At 34.8% G+C, this 18,989-nt stretch overlaps 1 protein-coding gene across 6 annotated transcripts in view; it reads right to left on the bottom strand.

Annotated features, from left to right (window-relative positions):
- The window catches only part of LOC106074928 (uncharacterized), a 114,100-nt gene that overhangs the window by 80,790 nt on the left and 14,321 nt on the right, over window positions 1-18,989 (bottom strand). For 4 of the 6 annotated variants that reach the window (XM_056044060.1, XM_056044065.1, XM_056044061.1 and 1 more), the window contains exons 4-8: window positions 17,907-18,007; window positions 12,666-12,824; window positions 7,627-7,770; window positions 4,158-4,216; window positions 1,461-1,571 (exon numbers count right to left, since the gene is read on the bottom strand). In XM_056044060.1, coding sequence (XP_055900035.1) covers window positions 1,461-1,571; window positions 4,158-4,216; window positions 7,627-7,770; window positions 12,666-12,824; window positions 17,907-18,007 — 574 coding nt within the window. The remainder of the gene's footprint in view (window positions 1-1,460; window positions 1,572-4,157; window positions 4,217-7,626; window positions 7,771-12,665; window positions 12,825-17,906; window positions 18,008-18,989) is intronic. The other 2 variants (XM_056044064.1, XM_056044066.1) reach the window with 2 other exon arrangements.

The raw sequence follows: 18,989 nt of genomic DNA, 5'->3' as shown, positions 1-18,989 counted from the left end.
CCAGACCTCCTTGCTGGCAAGGGCGGGGAGTCTACGATAAACAATAAACGTCTTCCGAAAGGGTCAGAATGTAATAAAGATTAATTATGTACACACACACATATATATGTAATTTTTTTTCGCGGGGGGGGGGGGGGGAGGGGGAATCCCCCCAAAACCCTCCCCGAAAAAAAATCCTGGCTACGCCCATGCCACAACATTTGTCAAGTACGAATTCTTTCCTTATTCAAGATACCAAACACAATAATTAATTACAAATAGGTTATTAACGAATTGGTTGCGTTTTTTTAAATTCATTTTTGTGTTGTCAGGTAAAAGAAATAATTGTGCAAAATGATAGCTTAATCCTAGATTGGCTGTGGGAGAAATGATATGTACAAACTTTTTACAATACAGACAGACAGAGAGACAGGCTAATTCATTTGATACAAGCTTTGTAAAAAAATACAATTTCAATGTGTGGGCTCAGAAGAAAATCACTACATGAAAATTGAAATGCAATAAATCAGCTAAGTGCTAAAACATAGCATTTTACAAACTATGGTGTAATTCGAAAAGCCAGCTTGTTTAAATCATTTATAAAGATTTATGAATTATAATATTGCAATAATATTAATACTAATCATTAAAGCATGTTAGTGATATCATTGCATGCTATTTCTCAAAATCAAGACAGTGACTAACTCTGATCAACCAATTTACAGCATTGTTGGTCATTTCATAATTGTAATGAGAACATAATTTTGAAGTGCTCAAAAGTGCGCATAAATTATCTTATACGTTTAAAAAAACAACAACATTGCTTATCGACCCTTCCTATTTGATGTACATTGGATACACCGAAAACCTAGATGTTTTTATTACAAAACTTACACCAACTCACTGTCTGTCTGTCTGTCTGTCTGTCTGGCAGAAAGTTTGATCAGGTTTTTTCTCCCTTTTCCCATTTTCATATTAAGTTGAAACTTTGCACACTTATTCATTGTACCTGGCAAGACATTAATCAATAAAAAAAAAACACCAATTAGTTAATTAACTATTGGGGCTTAATTTTTTTGTTTGATATCAAATAAGGGGAATAAATGGTACTTAATGAGAAACTGGATGTACATATGGATTTGATCCGCTTATTACGCTGTGACACGTTTTTTCTCCAACTTCCCATTCTTGGATTAAGTTGAAATTTTGCATAATTATTCATAGTCAAGGACAATACACGAATAAATCTAAAAATCAACCAATTAGTTAATCAATTATGACTAATCTTTTTTTTTTTAAATATAGCACAAAGGGAGCTAGCCCCTGTAATTTTTAGGTAAACTACAGTAATTAGCTGTTATTTCCCTTAAATAGGGTATCCCTTATTTCTATTGCGTGTTAGATTTTGCCTTATAACAAAAAACCTCCAATAAATCTATATGTAGTGTATTTAAAAGTTCCTACAGCAGAACATAACTTACCAAAACTAGCTTCTGCCGTATCACGAGGCACAGAACATGACGGACTTTTGTAGTTCGTTCTACAGCTGCCCGACACCACTCCTACAGGCCAAGTAGCGTTCAGCTTTGTCCCTTAGATATTTGTAACAAAATTAGGTAGAAATAAGACCACCACGCATGAAGCCTTCAGGTTATCAATGTAAAAGTATTTCAGCAATTATTCATTGAAACAAGTACATAATAGACATTAGAATTATACAGAATAACTGGAACTTGCACAGCACATAGAGACATTTCTTATTAATATGCGAGGACTAAGCTGTACAAGAGCTCCCTCTTCCCTAGAGCCATTAGAGAATGGAATGGGTTGCCTGAATCAGCCAGAAAAACCAATGACTTAGTCACTGATTAACATGCAAAACTAGATTGACACATTCAATGCCCCGGGTGTACTTATCTTTTTCTCTCGAAGTAAAATCTTTCATCTTATAAGATAAGATAACTGCTTCCGACAAAGTGTGAAATGCTGCTTTAGTTTTTTTATTAATAGCATAAGTGTATCTGTTATTTCTATTCCCAGTAATCTGTACAATGTAGTCGTGTGCTTATAAGTTGTATTCAATAAGACTTTAAGTGGAGGGGACTTACTTTTACTTAGACTTACATTCTCACGCACCGTTCGGCGCATTGGGCGGCAAGATATCTCCACAAGGATCTATTACTGGCAATGTTTGAAGCCTCTTACCACCTGGTGTTCACTGCTCAGAGGTCCTCCATGAAAGTGTGGCGCCAAGTTGTAAGAGGACGCCCCTGTCTGAGCTGTCTTCCTATTGGCCTCCATGTTATTGAATCTTTTGATTTGCTTAGTTCATGCTTTCGGAAGACATGTTCGCAAACCTTAGTCGACGCTTGGTCTCAACCTCATTAAGTAATTGAGTCCCATTTCGGCAAAGATATTTTTGTTTGAGACCCGATCTCTGAAACTGACTCCTGTAATCCTTTTAAGACATTTTTTGGCTGAGCCACATTTAGTATTATTTCGATCTCGGCAGACGACTTCCATGTCTAGCAAGCATACGTTGCTGTTGGGTTGACGATCATGTTAAGTTGGTGGATTTTTTTCTCGCACAGTAACTTAGCTTGTCTAAATAGGCCGCAGACTTTGGAAAATGGTCCGTGCCAGTGGCGTAGCATTCATGGTGCGATAGGGGTTCAATGAACTTGGGCCCGTCACAATCAGAGGACCACTGCCTATGGTGTGAAGGGGTTAATAAATTGCGCTTGGGCACAAGACTCATGACCAATTTTGGCTAATATGAGTCTTTGGGGAATGAATTCAAAATGGAAAAAAAAATTGCATCTTTGTACAAGACGATTAAAAAAAACTCCGTCAAAATATCCTAAACATTGGATAATGCTCTAAATATTCGAAAAGTCTGTTTCAGCAGTATGCTAATGCAGAGATGAAAATCTCAGACGTTCTTAAGCTGGCATCTTTTTTTACGGTCATATTATTTATATTTTAATTTAATTTGTATTTTATATTTAAATGAAAAGATGTTTACATTTTCGAATTTTAGAATTCCCCATTTTATTACCTTTAATCTGATACCAAATATGTTAATATAACATTATTGGTACTTAAATAATAAAAATGTATTTCAGCAATGTTCGGAACATATGTTTCTGAAAAGGTAGCACTGAAAAAAAAAAAATAATAAAATACACCGCAGTCAATGAGTTAAAAAGAAAAAAAAATTGACAAAGGCCAAAAAGCTTAACAATTGTTAGGGTGAAGTAGAGGAATGAATTTACTTATACAACCGAAGGGCAGAACAAGATTACGTATGTTCAGTGTTAGGACTAAATTGTTCCATGGGAGAAACAAAAAGTAAGAATTATATCCTTAAAACTCTCTAGTTGACTTCCTAGGTAGAAGATGCATGTTTGGGGGGTGGGGGAGTATTTTTTTCGATCCATTTCCTTTAAAGAAGAACAAAAAAATGACAGGGTGGCATTAATTGTTTGCTTAGATATCAAGGGGTTTAGGTTCAAATGACTGCATTGTTTGCTTAGATATCAAGGGGTTTAGGTTCAAATGACTGCATTAATTGTTTGCTTAGATATCAAGGGGTTTAGGTTCAAATGACTGCATTAATTGTTTGCTTAGATATCAAGGGATTTAGGTTCAAATGACTGCATTAATTGTTTGCTTAGATATCAAGGGGTTTAGGTTCAAATGACTGCATTAATTGTTTGCTTAGATATCAAGGGGTTTAGGTTCAAATGACTGCATTAATTGTTTGCTTAGATATCAAGGGGTTTAGGTTCGAATGACTGCATTAATTGTTTGCTTGTATATCAAGGGGTTTAGGTTTGAGTGACGATGTAGACAATATTTTTTTAACTAATATTTGAATCAATCAGAAGTAGCTATCTATGGGAGCCATTCGGAACAACGACCAACTGAATTGACTTCCTCAACGTAAGTTAGGTCCCATTAGAGTTGGATGGGCTCAAAGGCGTCATGGAAATCCCAATCAAATCCTAGAGTCTTAAACGTGAATCAAACTCAAGACTTTTGTTGGTTTACCTCTCCACCACAACACTGCACTTCTATACATACATAAATACATACACACCTTAAATATAGCCCTACATACATACATACCATTGGATACAAACATACATACACATACATAGATAACAGAATCATACCTCGCAGGTTTATGACCGATTCTGGATGCAGACAAAAAGATAATTCAAAACCTTCAAGCCTGAAATATAAATCCTAAAGATTAACTTGATTAAGAGTTTCTTTACAACGAAAATCTATTCTGGTTTGGTTTGGTTTTGATTTTAGGCACATCGGCACAATTTAGGCCATGTCGTGCCTTCAGTCCCTTAAGGACTACTCTCTCTCTAATCTATTCTAATCGAGAGAATAATGTTTTTCTAACAAGTTTAACCTGCCAACGTTCCTATTGAGTGAGAAATAAGAGTTAACTATTACATCTTAATTATTTATAAACAAAGATGTGTTCTTTTCAATTAGCAGTATTAGCAGTGGGGGGTGAATTTTTTTCTCCCCCCGCCGACCCCCCGGTGAAAAAACAATTATATCTATTTATGTGTGTGTGTGTGTGCGTACAGAATCTTTATTACTTTCTGACCCTTCATTCTTTCGGAAGACGTTTATTGTGCCCTAGAATAGGTTCTTACATGAGTTAGTGGAAAAATTGTAGATTCTCCGCCATTACTAGCAAAGGGGTCTGGGGGAGTGCTAGGAGCTCCCCCAGCGCGGGGCGAAGCCCCGCCGCCAAGCACTATTTCTGATATTGAAAACCAACAAAATGCATACTCTGAGGTATCAGTGCATTTTCCTGCTATTAAAAAGTTCTATTTCAAAAACCTAATGTGTTATTCTTACTGACTAAGACCCTCCCTCGTAGTTCGGCGCATTTGCCATCAAGCTGTTTTCATAAAATTTAGACTCCCCGCCATTGCTAGCAAGGGGGTCTGGGGGAGCGCAATAAGCTCCCTATCGCACCGCCAAGCACTATTTCTGGTATTGAAAGCCAACAAAATGCATATTCTGAGGTATCTACACTGCATTTTCCTGCTATTAAAAAGTTTTATTTCAAAAACCTAATGTAATATTCTTACTGATTTAGACCCTCCCACGCCGTTCGGAGCATTTGACGTCAAACTGCTTCCATAAAAATCTGTCACTGGTAATGTCTGAAGCCTCTTCCCACCTAATATGAGGACCTCCATGAATGAGTGGCGTCAAGTTGTACTAGGATATCATTGCAACTCTTCTTATGCTTAATTCATGTTGTTCATGCGTCGCTTTCTCACAACCTTACTAAGGGGTCGACTCCCAGTGCGGCATAGGATTTCCTTGATTTAGACCCGATCTCTATAACTGACTCCTAAAATCTGTCTTAGCCATCTTTGTTGAGCTACATGTAGTGTTTTTCGATTTCGGTAGATGACTATTCACTGCAATTTATTAATGGAGCCCTGCCACTGGTAAAAATGTGTAACCTCTCTTGAATACGCTCTTGGAATTAAGTGACTGTAGTTTGCTTTAGATTTTATATCGAAAAGAGAAGCTTTAACGTCAAAATCTTCTGTTGGGGGTTTTCCACCTCAAAATGCTCTGTAGGGGGATCTTAAACTCAAAACCATCTGGAGGTGTTTTAAACTTAAAAAAAAGCCATCTGTAGAAGAAGGGTTTAAACTCAAAACCCCCGATTGGCTTGGCTACGCTCAAATAATTTTAGTGTGTAATTTGCTTTTTTTATATTGAAGATGTATTTTTAGCACCAAACCCCTCTGAATGGGGGTTTAAACTCAAAACTCCTTTCGGCAACGTTCATAGCATTTTGAGTGCGTAATTTGCTTTTTTTCTTACACTAAAGATGTATTTAAATTTATCATCTAACCCCACTGGAGGAGAGTTTAAACTCAAAACCCCTTTGACTACACTCATAACATTTTTAGTGTATAATTTGCTTTGTTTTTATTATTAAAGAGGTATTTTTTACCTTCAAACCCCGCTGAAGTGGGGTTTAAACTCAAAACTGAGTCAAAACAATTTAGCTACGCTCATAACATTTTGAGTGAGTAATTAGCTGCTTTTTTTATATTAAAGAGGGGGTTTTCTCGTAAATTTTAGACGGGGTTTTAAAATCAAAATCTTCCTTAACTGTGCTCTTGGAATTAGGGGATTTTCGTTTGCATTTTTGTTTTATAGAAGAGGGAGAGTTAACTGCAAAAACCCCAGTTAGGGGGTTTAAAACTCAAAACCCCTGGTAGGGGGTTTTAAACTCAAAACCCCTTTGGTTGTGCTGGGGCAAGTGATGGTTTAGTATTAAAATCTCACCTAAAATAAACGAAATCAAAGCAAAAAATCAGTCACTAAATTCGACTCCCCCCTTTGGGGGGGGGGGAGATTTCATTTCGGGGGTGGGGGGGGGTTGAACCCCAACCCCCCCCCCTGGCTACGCCCATGATATATATATATATATATATGTATATATATATATATATATATATATATATATATATACGGGGTTTTTTTGTGACAGTACGCACCTTTTTGAAAAAAAAAATTACTTTTGATAGGAGGCAATCAACTACTGAGTACCGGCAGCTAATCACTGAGTACCGGCACCAATTTTTTTTTTCATCTGCACTATAATTAGTATGTTCATGTGTTTAATTATAAAAGTATCTTTGCGAAGAGAATTTCTATCATCTTAGAGTTGAATTAGAGTTTTAGACCTAGGGAAAAGAAAGATGTGTAACATTTTGGTCTTGTCTAATGAAAGAATGTACGTCAGGAATTCTAAAGTCGTAGATAAAAGGAACGATTTTAGAGTTAGGGAACTTTTTTGTATCGTCTTGACGTCTTAATCTTGTTATAGGGCTACTGTATATACGTTATTGTCCCAGTAAATATTCAGGGAACATTTATGCCAAGTTTATCAAGATTGGTGAAACGGTTTTGGCTTCTATTCGGGACATACATACATACATACATACATACATACACATCCGGTGATAATAAATAAACCTTACACCAACTATTTCAAACGTAGCGAAAGTTTTTTTTTTACAAAGCTTCTATCAACTCACTCTGTCTGTCTGTCTGTCTGGTAAAAAGTGTGTACACGTTATTTCTTCCACACCTATTCTTGGATAATTTGAATCTTCGGCTTATTATACATTGAAATAGACAAAACATGAATCAATAATAAAAAAAAAGTAGCAAATTACTTTTAATCTTTGTTTCTGTTAAATAGTAAAAAAAAAACTATTTAAAAAAACGAATACCTCAGTATTCACAGGCATGGCTAAATTTGTCGGGTTTAGTCTCCTTAAATAATATTTCTCCCTCACACATTCTTCGATCAAGTTGATACTTTAAACAATTATTCATTGAACCAAACATAACATGAATCAATAAACAAAATACTCAATTTGCCAATTATTTGTAGATAATTAATTGTTTTGTTTCATATCGAATAAAAGGGAAAAAACGTATACATTATAGGTAGATATAGTTTTAATGGCGGAGTTCTTTCCCTTTATATAAGCCTTGCTTTTTATTTTTAAAAAAAAACGATTTTTATATTTTGCTTGTTTTTTGTTTTCCTTTCTTAAATGGAATACTAACCGAGCCAAGGAAATCACCATCTCCGAGTTGTCCGAGTAGTTTGTTCCGTTATACTCAAAGTTTGTATCTGTGCTAGTGAGCCGAAATGTGACCGTCACACTCACTGGTTTCAATCCAGCTATAATTACCATAGAGGCGGTACGACTGATCAAATGAACAACAGAAACAATTCAATTTCATAATGCTGTTAGGAAAACAAAGCCATAGAAAGAAAACAAGAGTACGTTTTAAATACAGAGCTTATCTAAGGGAGGGAACCGCTAAGTACTGCCATTTTATCTGAAAATTAGGGGGTTTATTTCCCATTTAGCTATTTAAAACAAAATTGATTCATTACTACTAAATGAAGAAATAATTGGTTACTTTTTGGGTTGTATCGCGTATTGTCAACCAAAATTTCAACTTGATCAGAGAATAGGAAGTGTGAGAAAAAAACGTGTCAAAACGTTAAACAAGACTAGATCAGGGGTGGGCAACCTTTTTCTACTGAGGGCCGCATTCAAAAAAATTGGTGTCTGGCGGGCCGCATACATTTTTTTTTTACTCCCAATTGAGGAATTACAACGACAGTTAGCAATTTCTTGAACTAATTATCCGAATAATGTTTTTAATTTTGTTATTGTCTTTTTACATCACAACATTTCACCACAAATGTACAATTGTACTGAATGTGAAGCATTTAACTGTTTACATCCGTGCATAATGTTCTGTAACTGTAGAACTAGCTTACTAGTTGTTTTGTTCTTGCGACTGCTCTCAGTGAGCATCGACCAGTTTTAACACTTCATAGTTTTCAAACAAACGAAATAAAGCGTGTTCGCAGATGAATTAGGTTCCGAATAATGCGAAGCTTTCTTAAGTATGGGAATACAGCTTCTGGCAGTCATGAAATTTCTTTGAAGAACTCACTTTCAGGTCATAATTTGCTTTGAGGTATGTCATCTGGAGCTAAATCAGCTTCTGCATTAAATGTTGAGCCTATGGTATTGATAACTAATTTCAAGTTCTTAACATCTTAAAATTTGCTTTCAAATTCCACAACCAAGGAATCCAAATAAGTCTTGTAATTTCATTCATTTCACTAGAAATAGTATCACCTTTTAGCTAAGGAAACTGATAAGACCCGATTTCACTTGCTGCCTCAAGAAGTGGAATAACTTTGTTTGAATAGACTTAAGATGCAGATACATTTCATTTGCAAACAAAACATTGCAATGTTTTCGATGATTAACATTGAGTCTCTCTTCAACTCATAATTAGAAATATTGGTAACAAAGTCACAGTCAATGTCCTTCAATAAACCTAACTATTTCTTCCTTGAGATTCAATATTCTTCTAGGCCAGAGGATACAACTGTGTAACCGAACATTCGAATGTTTTGTTTCCAAATCTTCAAGTACTTCTCGGAACTGCCAGTCATGGCCAGCAGATAATTGGAGGCCCGTGGCAAAGTGAATTAGTTGGCCTCAAATAAAATGTAAAAAAAAAACAGCGACAATAGTAAAATTATTCAATTTATTAAAACCTATTGTACTTCAACAATACGTTTCGCTATTTCTTCTCTAAAATAGTTAGGTAGCAGTTGTTACAATCTGGCGGGCCGCATGTGGCCCGCGGGCAGTAATTTGCCCACCCCTGGACTAAATCCATATATATATATATATATATATATATATATATATATATATGTGTTTGTTGAGGAAAAGAGAACAACGCTGGCAGTAGAAAAGCGCCAAAGAAAAAAATGCAAGGCCAATTACACTAGCTCCAGCTCCAACATTCCGGGCTCACACAGCCACATGAGGAGGCGCAAAACCGCAGTACAATGCCCTCAATCCCCTGAATGTCAAAAGTGGTCATCATCGAACCACGATGGACAAACTATACCCTAATGCAGTTTGCAACACACAGTGCTACACCCTGGCAGAGCCTGCGACACCGCTGAACCCAAATTGTGTCGACACTTGCAGTTCCTAGGGATACATTAGCTGCGTGGAGAGGGGGGGCGTGGGGGCGACATCGTTCCGACCACAGCTAATGTCCAGGCATTCATCCCATTTCCATGAGAAGAACCATAGTCTCTTCGAGACTGAAGGAGGCCATATCAATATCTCTTATCAAGTAGCATTTATTCCCCTTATTTTGAAATCAAACAAAATAATTAATCACCAACATTTAATTAACTAATTGTTTAATTTTTTTATTGTTTCATTTCTAATCAGGTTTTGTGCAAAGTTTTAACTTGATCCGCAAATGGAAAATGAGCGAAAAAAAAAAACAAAACTTTTACTAGACAGACAGACAGAAGGACGGACAAAGAGACAGACAGACAGTGAATTGGTATAAGCAATTTCATGTTTTAAGCTTACTCAACACGTTATGATCCTATCACTTATTTGGGTCTGTTAAAGAAAGGGTGGAGGAAAAAAATAAAATGGGGTTAAATTATGTATATAATTGTGATCGCTTTGAAAATTCATTTATAGAAAAATAAAAGTGTAAAGACATGAATTCGAATTTGAGAACTCAAGCCTCCTCAAGCCAACTCTCTAACACTGTGCCAGTCAAGTGCTTATGAAATTTGATGGTTTTATAGTTATGCACTATTATTTTTAATCGATTTTTAAACCTATTTTTCTCTTCAAAGTATAAAGTAGACTATAAAGTTCGAAACTAAACAAAGTAATTAATTACCATTAGTTACTTAACTAATACATAATACAGGAAGAGGAAATAATTGTACCAAATTTAAAGTTGATCTGAGATTTGGCGTAGGATAATAACAGACAGAGTGAGTGGATATAAGCTTTGTAAAAAATAGTAAGAGTTTGTGATACACAAAGTCATAGATAACCCCGATTGATCCTCTGGTTAAAAAAACAATAAAGTAACAAATGCAGCATTGAATATTTTGTGGAAGATGAGCACATGTGTGAGATTAGATTTAAATAGCCTTGCTGTTATTTTTAACAGATCAATATATCAACGGATACCTACAATAGTCATCGGAAATTTTAAGTAAATTATTAGACATTATACGTTATATAAATATAAATATTTGTAAGATGTATGTGTGTAAGTGTGTATGTTTTTATGTATGTATGTATTTATGTATGTATATATGTACGTATGTATGTATGTATGTATGTATGTATGTATGTATGTATGTATGTATGTATGTATGTATGTATGCATGTATGTATGTATGTATGTATGTATGTATGTATGTATGTATGTATGTATGTATGTATGTATGTATGTATGTATGTATGTACAGGGCCGTTCTTAGGCCACTGCGACCGCATAGGCCCCGCACTTTCATAGGCCCCGCGCGATGTGAATTCTAGGTGTAAATTATTAAATTAAACCATTTTAACTTATTATTAAAGGGTTCCTGGAATTCTCCTGATATTGCAAAATCTCCTGAAATTATTAAAATCTTCTGAAAACTCATGCAAATCTCCTTAAAAAACATACAAATTGTCATTTCGGGGTGTCATTCACTATGGACAACGACAATCTTACTCGCGATAAAATAAAATGGCATTGTCGGCTATCATGTAATAAAAATGTAGTAATAATAATTCGAATTTTAACCCCCCAAAAAAGTTCGAATACCACACTGGCATACAAATATTGATCTAAATCTATCTCGACCTCTTAAAAAACAAAAACAAAAGCGATATTGTGCTAGTCGATAGTAAATCTAAAAAGTTCACACTAGGGTTTTCTTCAAAAAGTTTTAACCCATATTGCTGCATAAGCTTATGGCAAAAAAAAAAAAAAGGTCTGCTTTTGACGGGGTCCTTTTAGAAGATGAAACGACGTCTCTAAATTAAGATATTTTAATTTAATTTTTTAAACATTGGTAATTATGTAATTTTAATAATATTCAGACATGGAATAATGAATACAATTAAAATAAACTTTTGTCAGCTTCATATGACCAAAAACAAATTAAATTTTATACAATGCTGATAAAAGCAAGATTCGCGCCAATGAGAATGGTAGCCACAAAAAAAAAAAAAACCAGTTTAAATAGTGCTTGAAATGGAACAAAGTTGAATCTTGTACTTTTTAATAAGTCGGCTTTACAAAGGAGATTAACTCTCTCTCTCTCTATCCGTAATTATTTTACATGTTTCAATGGAATTATTCATTTACTCATTTGTATTTCACTATCCTGTTTTCGATTATAATCTCAGAAAATGTTTAGTATAGAATTAAAGAGGATTGCATGCTGTTTTTATACAATGCTAATTAATGTTCATAAAACTATACATTAATTTAATGGGGTCGAATCGACATTAATATCGTCAATCAGCAGAGTCTATTTTGTGAATACAAATCGCTGTGGGTAAATAGAACCGCTGGGTTTTTAATCGTTGAAGGTGCTAAGTTGTTCTAGGCACACGGACAGAATTGGTTAAAGTTTGTATTTTTGTTGTTGTCCACGGAAAGTGTGAGGATTAGCGACAGGTCAGTCAGACAGAAGAAAATAAAATAAATCAATCAAAGGCCATTTGCGTTTATATATCTATAGATAGATAGATAGATAGATAGATAGATAGATAGATAGACAGACAGACAGACAGACAGACAGACAGACAGACAGACAGACAGACAGACAGACAGACAGACAGACAGACAGACAGATAGATAGATAGATAGATAGATAGATAGATAGATAGATAGATAGATAGATAGATAGATAGATGGAAGGATGGATGGATAAACGGATAGATAGATAGATAGATAGATAGATAGATAGATAGATAGATAGATAGATAGATAGATAGATAGATAAGATAAGATAAGATAAGATAAGATAAGATAAGATAAGATAAGATAAGATAGATAGATAGATAGATAGATAGATAGATAGATAGATAGATATGTCACGTGACCACGCAAAGACAATGCCGACCTGTACATTTCGCCACATCTTATTTAGGTGAACGCCGTTGCTAGACGGGTTTAAAATATATCAAAGTACCAATTAACACACTAATGGGATACAAACCTTTTGGAACACTTACTCTAGTGTATAGACATAGTATTCTCTTCCCCAGCTGGTTAATGGTAGAGCAATGAAGGTCGCATAAGACGTCTGGTCATACATAGTAAAGACGGTCACACTAAATATATCGATGGCCATCAGATCAAATGTTATCCACCGACCGTTTTCACACATATTGCTTAAAAAAATCACATAGAAAATTATCTTTTTTTTATTCCCTGTTTTAAGAAGATATAAAAAAAAGTACTCTTGTAACGTTGAAAACTATATTAGTGTCCTCCTCCCCCCCCCCTCTCACACTAGCTGATCCAGAACTTTGGAGTGGGTAGGGGCGATTTTTTTTCCAAATCCTAACACCTATCGCCCACAAACCCTAACCATATGCATAATATATCTATCTTATATTTGAAAGTAGAAAGTAATGCGTATGTATGTTTGTATGTATGTGCCGAATAGAAATCAAAACCGTTTGACCAATCTTGATAAATAAAACTTGGATAAAATGTTCCTTGGGAACCTTTCTGAGACGGTAGTGTATGTATTGTAGCCCTAAAACAAACTTAAGACCCTCAACAAAAAAAGTACACTGACTCTATGAAAGGATAGTATCTTATACATAGGGGCCATGTTTACCATGTTAACATGTGAAAACTATCGAAAGGATTTAGATCTAGACCTAATTTTAAGAACAACACTTTTCACAGAGTTTTTTACTTTGACACATGAAAATTACAAAATATAGTCAATAGATTTTATTATTTAATAAAATTAAACATCAAATTTGTATTTCAAAAGCATTTTTACATAAATTTGTTTCTTATATCTGCAAATTTTCAATTCCTGACTTACATTCTTTCATTAAACATTACCCGAACGTTTGGAAACCACTAGTCTGTTCGATTAAAATATTTTTACAATATTGTTTGACGCAATTTTTACACTTCAGCCACAGCATCTCCATATATTCATTTAACGTACACTTATATCTTTTAAAATAATAATTAATAACCTTATCCATATATTCAAAATTAATAACATGTTACATGTAATAAAGAGAAACTGAAAAATATTCTTTCAAAATTAGATAAATTGGCAACACGAAAAATAATTCTTGACCTACTTTAGGTAGTGAGCTAACTAGAAATGACTTGACAGACCTGAACAAGATTTTCCCCCCGAAAATAAAAATTAATATCTTCATTGCCATTTGTCATACAAACTAGATCTAGATCTAGACCTAGTTCTACATCTAGAATTCGTTCTAGATCTAGAATTGATCTTGAATCTATAACTAGCTTAAGATCTAGAACTAAATCTAAGTCTAGATCTAGAACTAAGATTTAATTATTTAATCAAATTAACCCTCTAATTTGTGTTACAAAAGCTTTTTACATCAATTGGTTCCTTCATGCTGTGACTTTATCCGTCTTGGCGTACATTTATTAGCCGTTCATGATGTCGTGCGATTCTTACATTAGACACTACCAAAAGGTCACGCATGCGCTGGACAGAACATCTCGCGAAGGCTAAATCCAGATTTACTCTTCGCAAAGATAGTTTTTTACTTTAACACATGAACATATAAATGAATCTTCAAATTTGTCTATCAAAAACATTTTTACATAAACTCGTTCGCTATAGCTGCGAAATGTAGGAGTATAAACTATAGATAAGTATCAGAGATCATGATTAGTGATAAATGTTAATTAATATCTCTAAACCAACCCCAAACTCTAGATCTAAATATATATACAAGCAATGTTTTTTTTATAATAAATTGGATTCAGATCGATTACCTATTTTAATACATTCATTTATACTATTTTTACATTCATGCATTTGCTTTACGTATAGCATTTACACATTGTTAGGTTGTTTCTAATACACTATAACAGTAACTATATCATGGATAATTAAATCCGCGGGCCACGGTAATACATGGACAGTGTATATTAGCACACTTATAAGTTATGTAGAGAGAGATGAATGAGTACCAATTGAGGGAGGCTTATCAGAATGAATATTAAAATAACTTCTAGTTTGCTGAATATCATCTATAGAAATAAACTTGATTATGATAACTGTAAATTCCATGTAATTGTGTAGTAAATCACATGCAGTTGCTAAATTAAATAGATACACATGTACAAAAGCATAACAACATGCAGTAAGTAAAAAATCCAATCATTTAAATAGACCTAAGTTGAAATAATCTCAACGCCTTGTTGAGAATAATAAATAATAATCAACGCAATCGTAGTTATTATTGGCCTCTCTTAGTCGTAACGACTAGGGTTCATCTCAAAGAGCATTTATTCATGTGACTGTGGAGCCCTGCTTTGGAGAGACTCCCGTCCAAATATATTGCAGGTTAAGGTGGCTTTCGCTTTTGTGGTAGAGGAGCCAGCCCGTCCTCACATAGCATGCCTTTCTTCTAAGGCTGAGGCCCATGTTTTGTCGCTGTCCGTGTCCTTCTTGGTCACCACCTCTCCCCATATGGTACGGTCTAAGGCCATGTCTTCTCAATGGTCAGTACATAGACTATTGATATGAGGATGAACAAACTGTTACATACTTACACTAGTCGATGCCTCTATTTTGAAGGGCCGGCCATAGGCCACTGCAACCTATACGACCGCAGTCAGCCCCGCACTTTTATATGACCCGCACTTTCACAGAACCCGCGCTAATTCAAGGTGTATAAATTATTAAATTAAACCATTTTATAACTTAAAACAGATTTCCCGCGCCCTCCTGACGATTTACCAGGAGTTCCTAGAAATCTTCCGAAATTGCAAAAGACACGAAAAAAGTCCTTAAAATATACGAAAATATATAGACAAAAGTTGTCATTTTGGGGTGTCATTCAATATGGAAAACGCCAATCCTACGCGCGATAAATAAAAACGGCATTAAGTATTAGCCGTAATTGTGGAATCTGGTTAAAGAAGCTTCTCGCGCCTCAAACTAATGAAGAATTACTTTGAGATCAACAGTTCTCGTAGATAGATTGAAACATTTGGTAATTCTTGCTATTGAGTGTGATCTATGTAAGAAATACAATTTTTATGATATATTGTATAACTTCGCTACACGCAAGGCTCGTAACGTAATGCTGTACGTAGTAAAGAATGAATAAAATGCAAAGACGAATTTATTTTCTAATACAAACTCTTAAATTTCACTTATTATCCGTATCCCTACCCAAACTTGACCCCGAGAAATCCGCTTCGCATGGGTTGAGTTTTAGTGACGGATGAATACAGAGTAGATTACTTGTTCTCCACCCTTCCTCTTTCTTGGTCACAAAGGTCCGGCCCTGCTATTTAGTGAATACTACTTGTTCTCCCTCACCCTCTCTTTTTTTTTCCTGGCGTAACTCTAGTTCCTCCGACTTGCAGAAATAAAAAAGTGATCTTTCGTTTACTTCTTGCTTGCGTGTCCATACTCTTGAGCCATGAAGAGAATTATACACATAGATTAAGGAAAAAGAATATCTTCTTACAGCTTAGGGGTGCAGATTTATTTCTAGTGAATCTGATGCGAACAGCATAAGTCCACTATTACCCAGTCGAAGCCCTACAAATCCTGATCATAATATAGGTCTATCTCTAGATATTGAAATTAAAGATTAAACGTGTAATGTCATATTTCAAAATTCTAGATCTAGTCTAGATTCTATTTCTAAATTCTAAATCTAGTGTAGATTCTAGACTAGATTCTATATCTTTCTGGTCCATTGGTGAATTCTATGGAGGCCGCCTCTGAGTTTGTGTGATAACAAAAATCTCTTTGTAACAAAAATCTCTTTTTAATCTTGTTATTGATAAATTCAAATTGAAACCAATTGACTCAAACTAACAATATGTATTATTGGAATCACTCAACACACTGGAAAAGTATCTTTTTGTAGGTTTATCATCATTTTCTAATGATATTTTGTTTAATATAAGAATTTATTGTTCTATGAAGTAGTCTTCAAACATTAAATATTAATTAATTAAATTGCCTTAAGTATCATGTAAAAGTTTTTGCAAAGAACAGTTTCTCTTGTATTTCTTGATCTTACACGCCTGGCTCAAATATTGGGTCCGCCAAACTGTTTTCATTAACAAGAGAAGGGGCGAAGGCGCCTAAGCCAGTAAGCTTAGGGCAGAAGGGACTCATTAGCTTTGACTTGCAACCCACCTAGCAGAAGGAAAAGGAAATTCAAACCTCTGCTTCGTTGCAGCTATAACCAAACGTGGGAAAGGTCTCTTGGGTCAACCCTGAGGAAACATATGGAGCCGACGACCCTTAGGCAGTTTGCAGCACACAGCGCTACACCTTGTCGGTAGCCTGTTATGCCGCAGATTCAAACTGTATATGTCATTTGCAAAGAATTGCATAAGAAGCTTTTAATGTTATAACTCATACCACCGATGTGCCATGGAACTGTATTGTTGCTTAAATAATAATATCAGAAGATTTTGTGTGAAAACAGTTTTTTAAACTACTTCCACGGCGGGTAAAATCTTTTTTTTTTTAAATCTATAGTGTTTCCGGGATTTGGCTATAAATAAAGAGATCTTGTAAAACGCTCACATACTACCATCTTCTCTGTATGATGTTTAAGAGAGATTTGTGTGGGTCTAGTTCGAACTTTATCTTTGAGAGTTCGAAAGTTTTTCAAACCTTTATCTTATTATCAGGGTGGCATCGTCTCAAACGATCAAATTCCCATAGGAAACTGCTGGTTTGACAAGGAAGGAATGGTCCAAGTTTTAAATAATCAACACTGTACAGTCTACATTTCTTTTTGTGAAACATTAGAGTCGAGTAGACAAAATGAGGATATTTTAATCGCTACTGAAATTAAATACAACAATTTTTCCTTTTCCTTTGAAATACAGCATGAACATTTAAAAGATCAACTAAGATACCTATCATATATTAGTGTAGGAAATAATCACATTAATTGGATCGGAAAATTAAAGTCACGACCTGCATCAATGAAAACAAACCATTATCGTGGACTCCCATGGATATCTCTTAGACCCCTAATTTTTTGTTTTCACTTTCGTACATCCTTGTAAGTCTTTCGAAGACTCCTAGGGGTCTATATAGACCACTTTGGGTACCATTTGCCTATTACAAATTTAATGACATGACTGACTCATACTAATTGATACAAACTTACACTTAATATAAGCCTTTTCTTTTGCTTGTTATTGTCCTTATTATTTTACAGATTTAAAAAAAGATCAAATTATAGACTTACTTGTAAGGTATATTATAGGCACAAATTATGTCAATTCCAACAGTTAGATTAATATCCAGAGCATTGTAAGTAGGAGGAATGTGTCTAGTCTTTAATGAAACCTGTGCGATATATTTGACAGTTTCTCTTAAAACTAGGGCTATACGATGCTTAACGTATACATAGGGCGTTTAAATGAATATCTTTTCCCTTGGCTACATGTAATTAAAGAGTCCAATCCATGATACATATGTACAATTATGACTCCTGGTCGTTTCGTATACTTCCTTGCTGTAATTTCAACTGTCAAGGAATCTCTAAAACTTGAGTTCAGAACTCGTCTCAAATGTTACTCTCTAAAAATTTTCATATGAATTCTAAATTGTCCAAAACAAAAGTTTCTTAAAATAATTATGATAAATTCATGTGCAATTACACGAACTCTGTCGTCATATTTGACTATTCCGTTCTAATTAAATTAATTAAACGTATTAAATTCGATGATACTGCCATAGTCGGTCTTATTTCAGGAGACGAAACTCAGTATCGAAGCTCGATAGAAGAGTTTACAAACTGGTGCACCGACAACTTTCTAGAACTGAATGTCACAAAAACTAAAAAACTTAAAATAGATTTTAGAAAGAAAAAACAAACTATATGTGAACTGCAAATAAACACTACATCTATAGAACAAGTAAAGGCATATAAATATCTAGGCGTTATCATCAACAACAAGCTTTCATGGGAAGACCACCTTGGAACAAAGAAAACAGCTCAGCGACTCTTTTTTTCTATACAAACTCAATAGCTTTATACTAAACAAGAAGATCCTTGAGACATTTTACGGCGCGACTGTACAAAATCTGCTAACACACGGAATAACTTGTTGGCAAGGCAACGCCTCATCTAAACTGTTGCAACGTCTAGAAAACATCATTAAAAAAGCATCAAAAATTACACCCACAACATTACCACATTTAAAGGATTTTTTTGAACAAAAGTGTCTAAGAAAAATCGAAAAAAATCTTGGAAGACACCCGCTCCATCAGAACTACGCCAGGTCGTCGCGAAGTAGGCGACTGCTGTCAATCAAAACAAGAACGG

This window comes from Biomphalaria glabrata, chromosome 10 (genome assembly GCF_947242115.1).
Source record: "Biomphalaria glabrata chromosome 10, xgBioGlab47.1, whole genome shotgun sequence".
Lineage (NCBI taxonomy): Eukaryota > Metazoa > Mollusca > Gastropoda > Planorbidae > Biomphalaria > Biomphalaria glabrata.
Note: the sequence above shows the minus strand (reverse complement) of the source record. Positions and strands in the feature narration are given on the sequence as shown.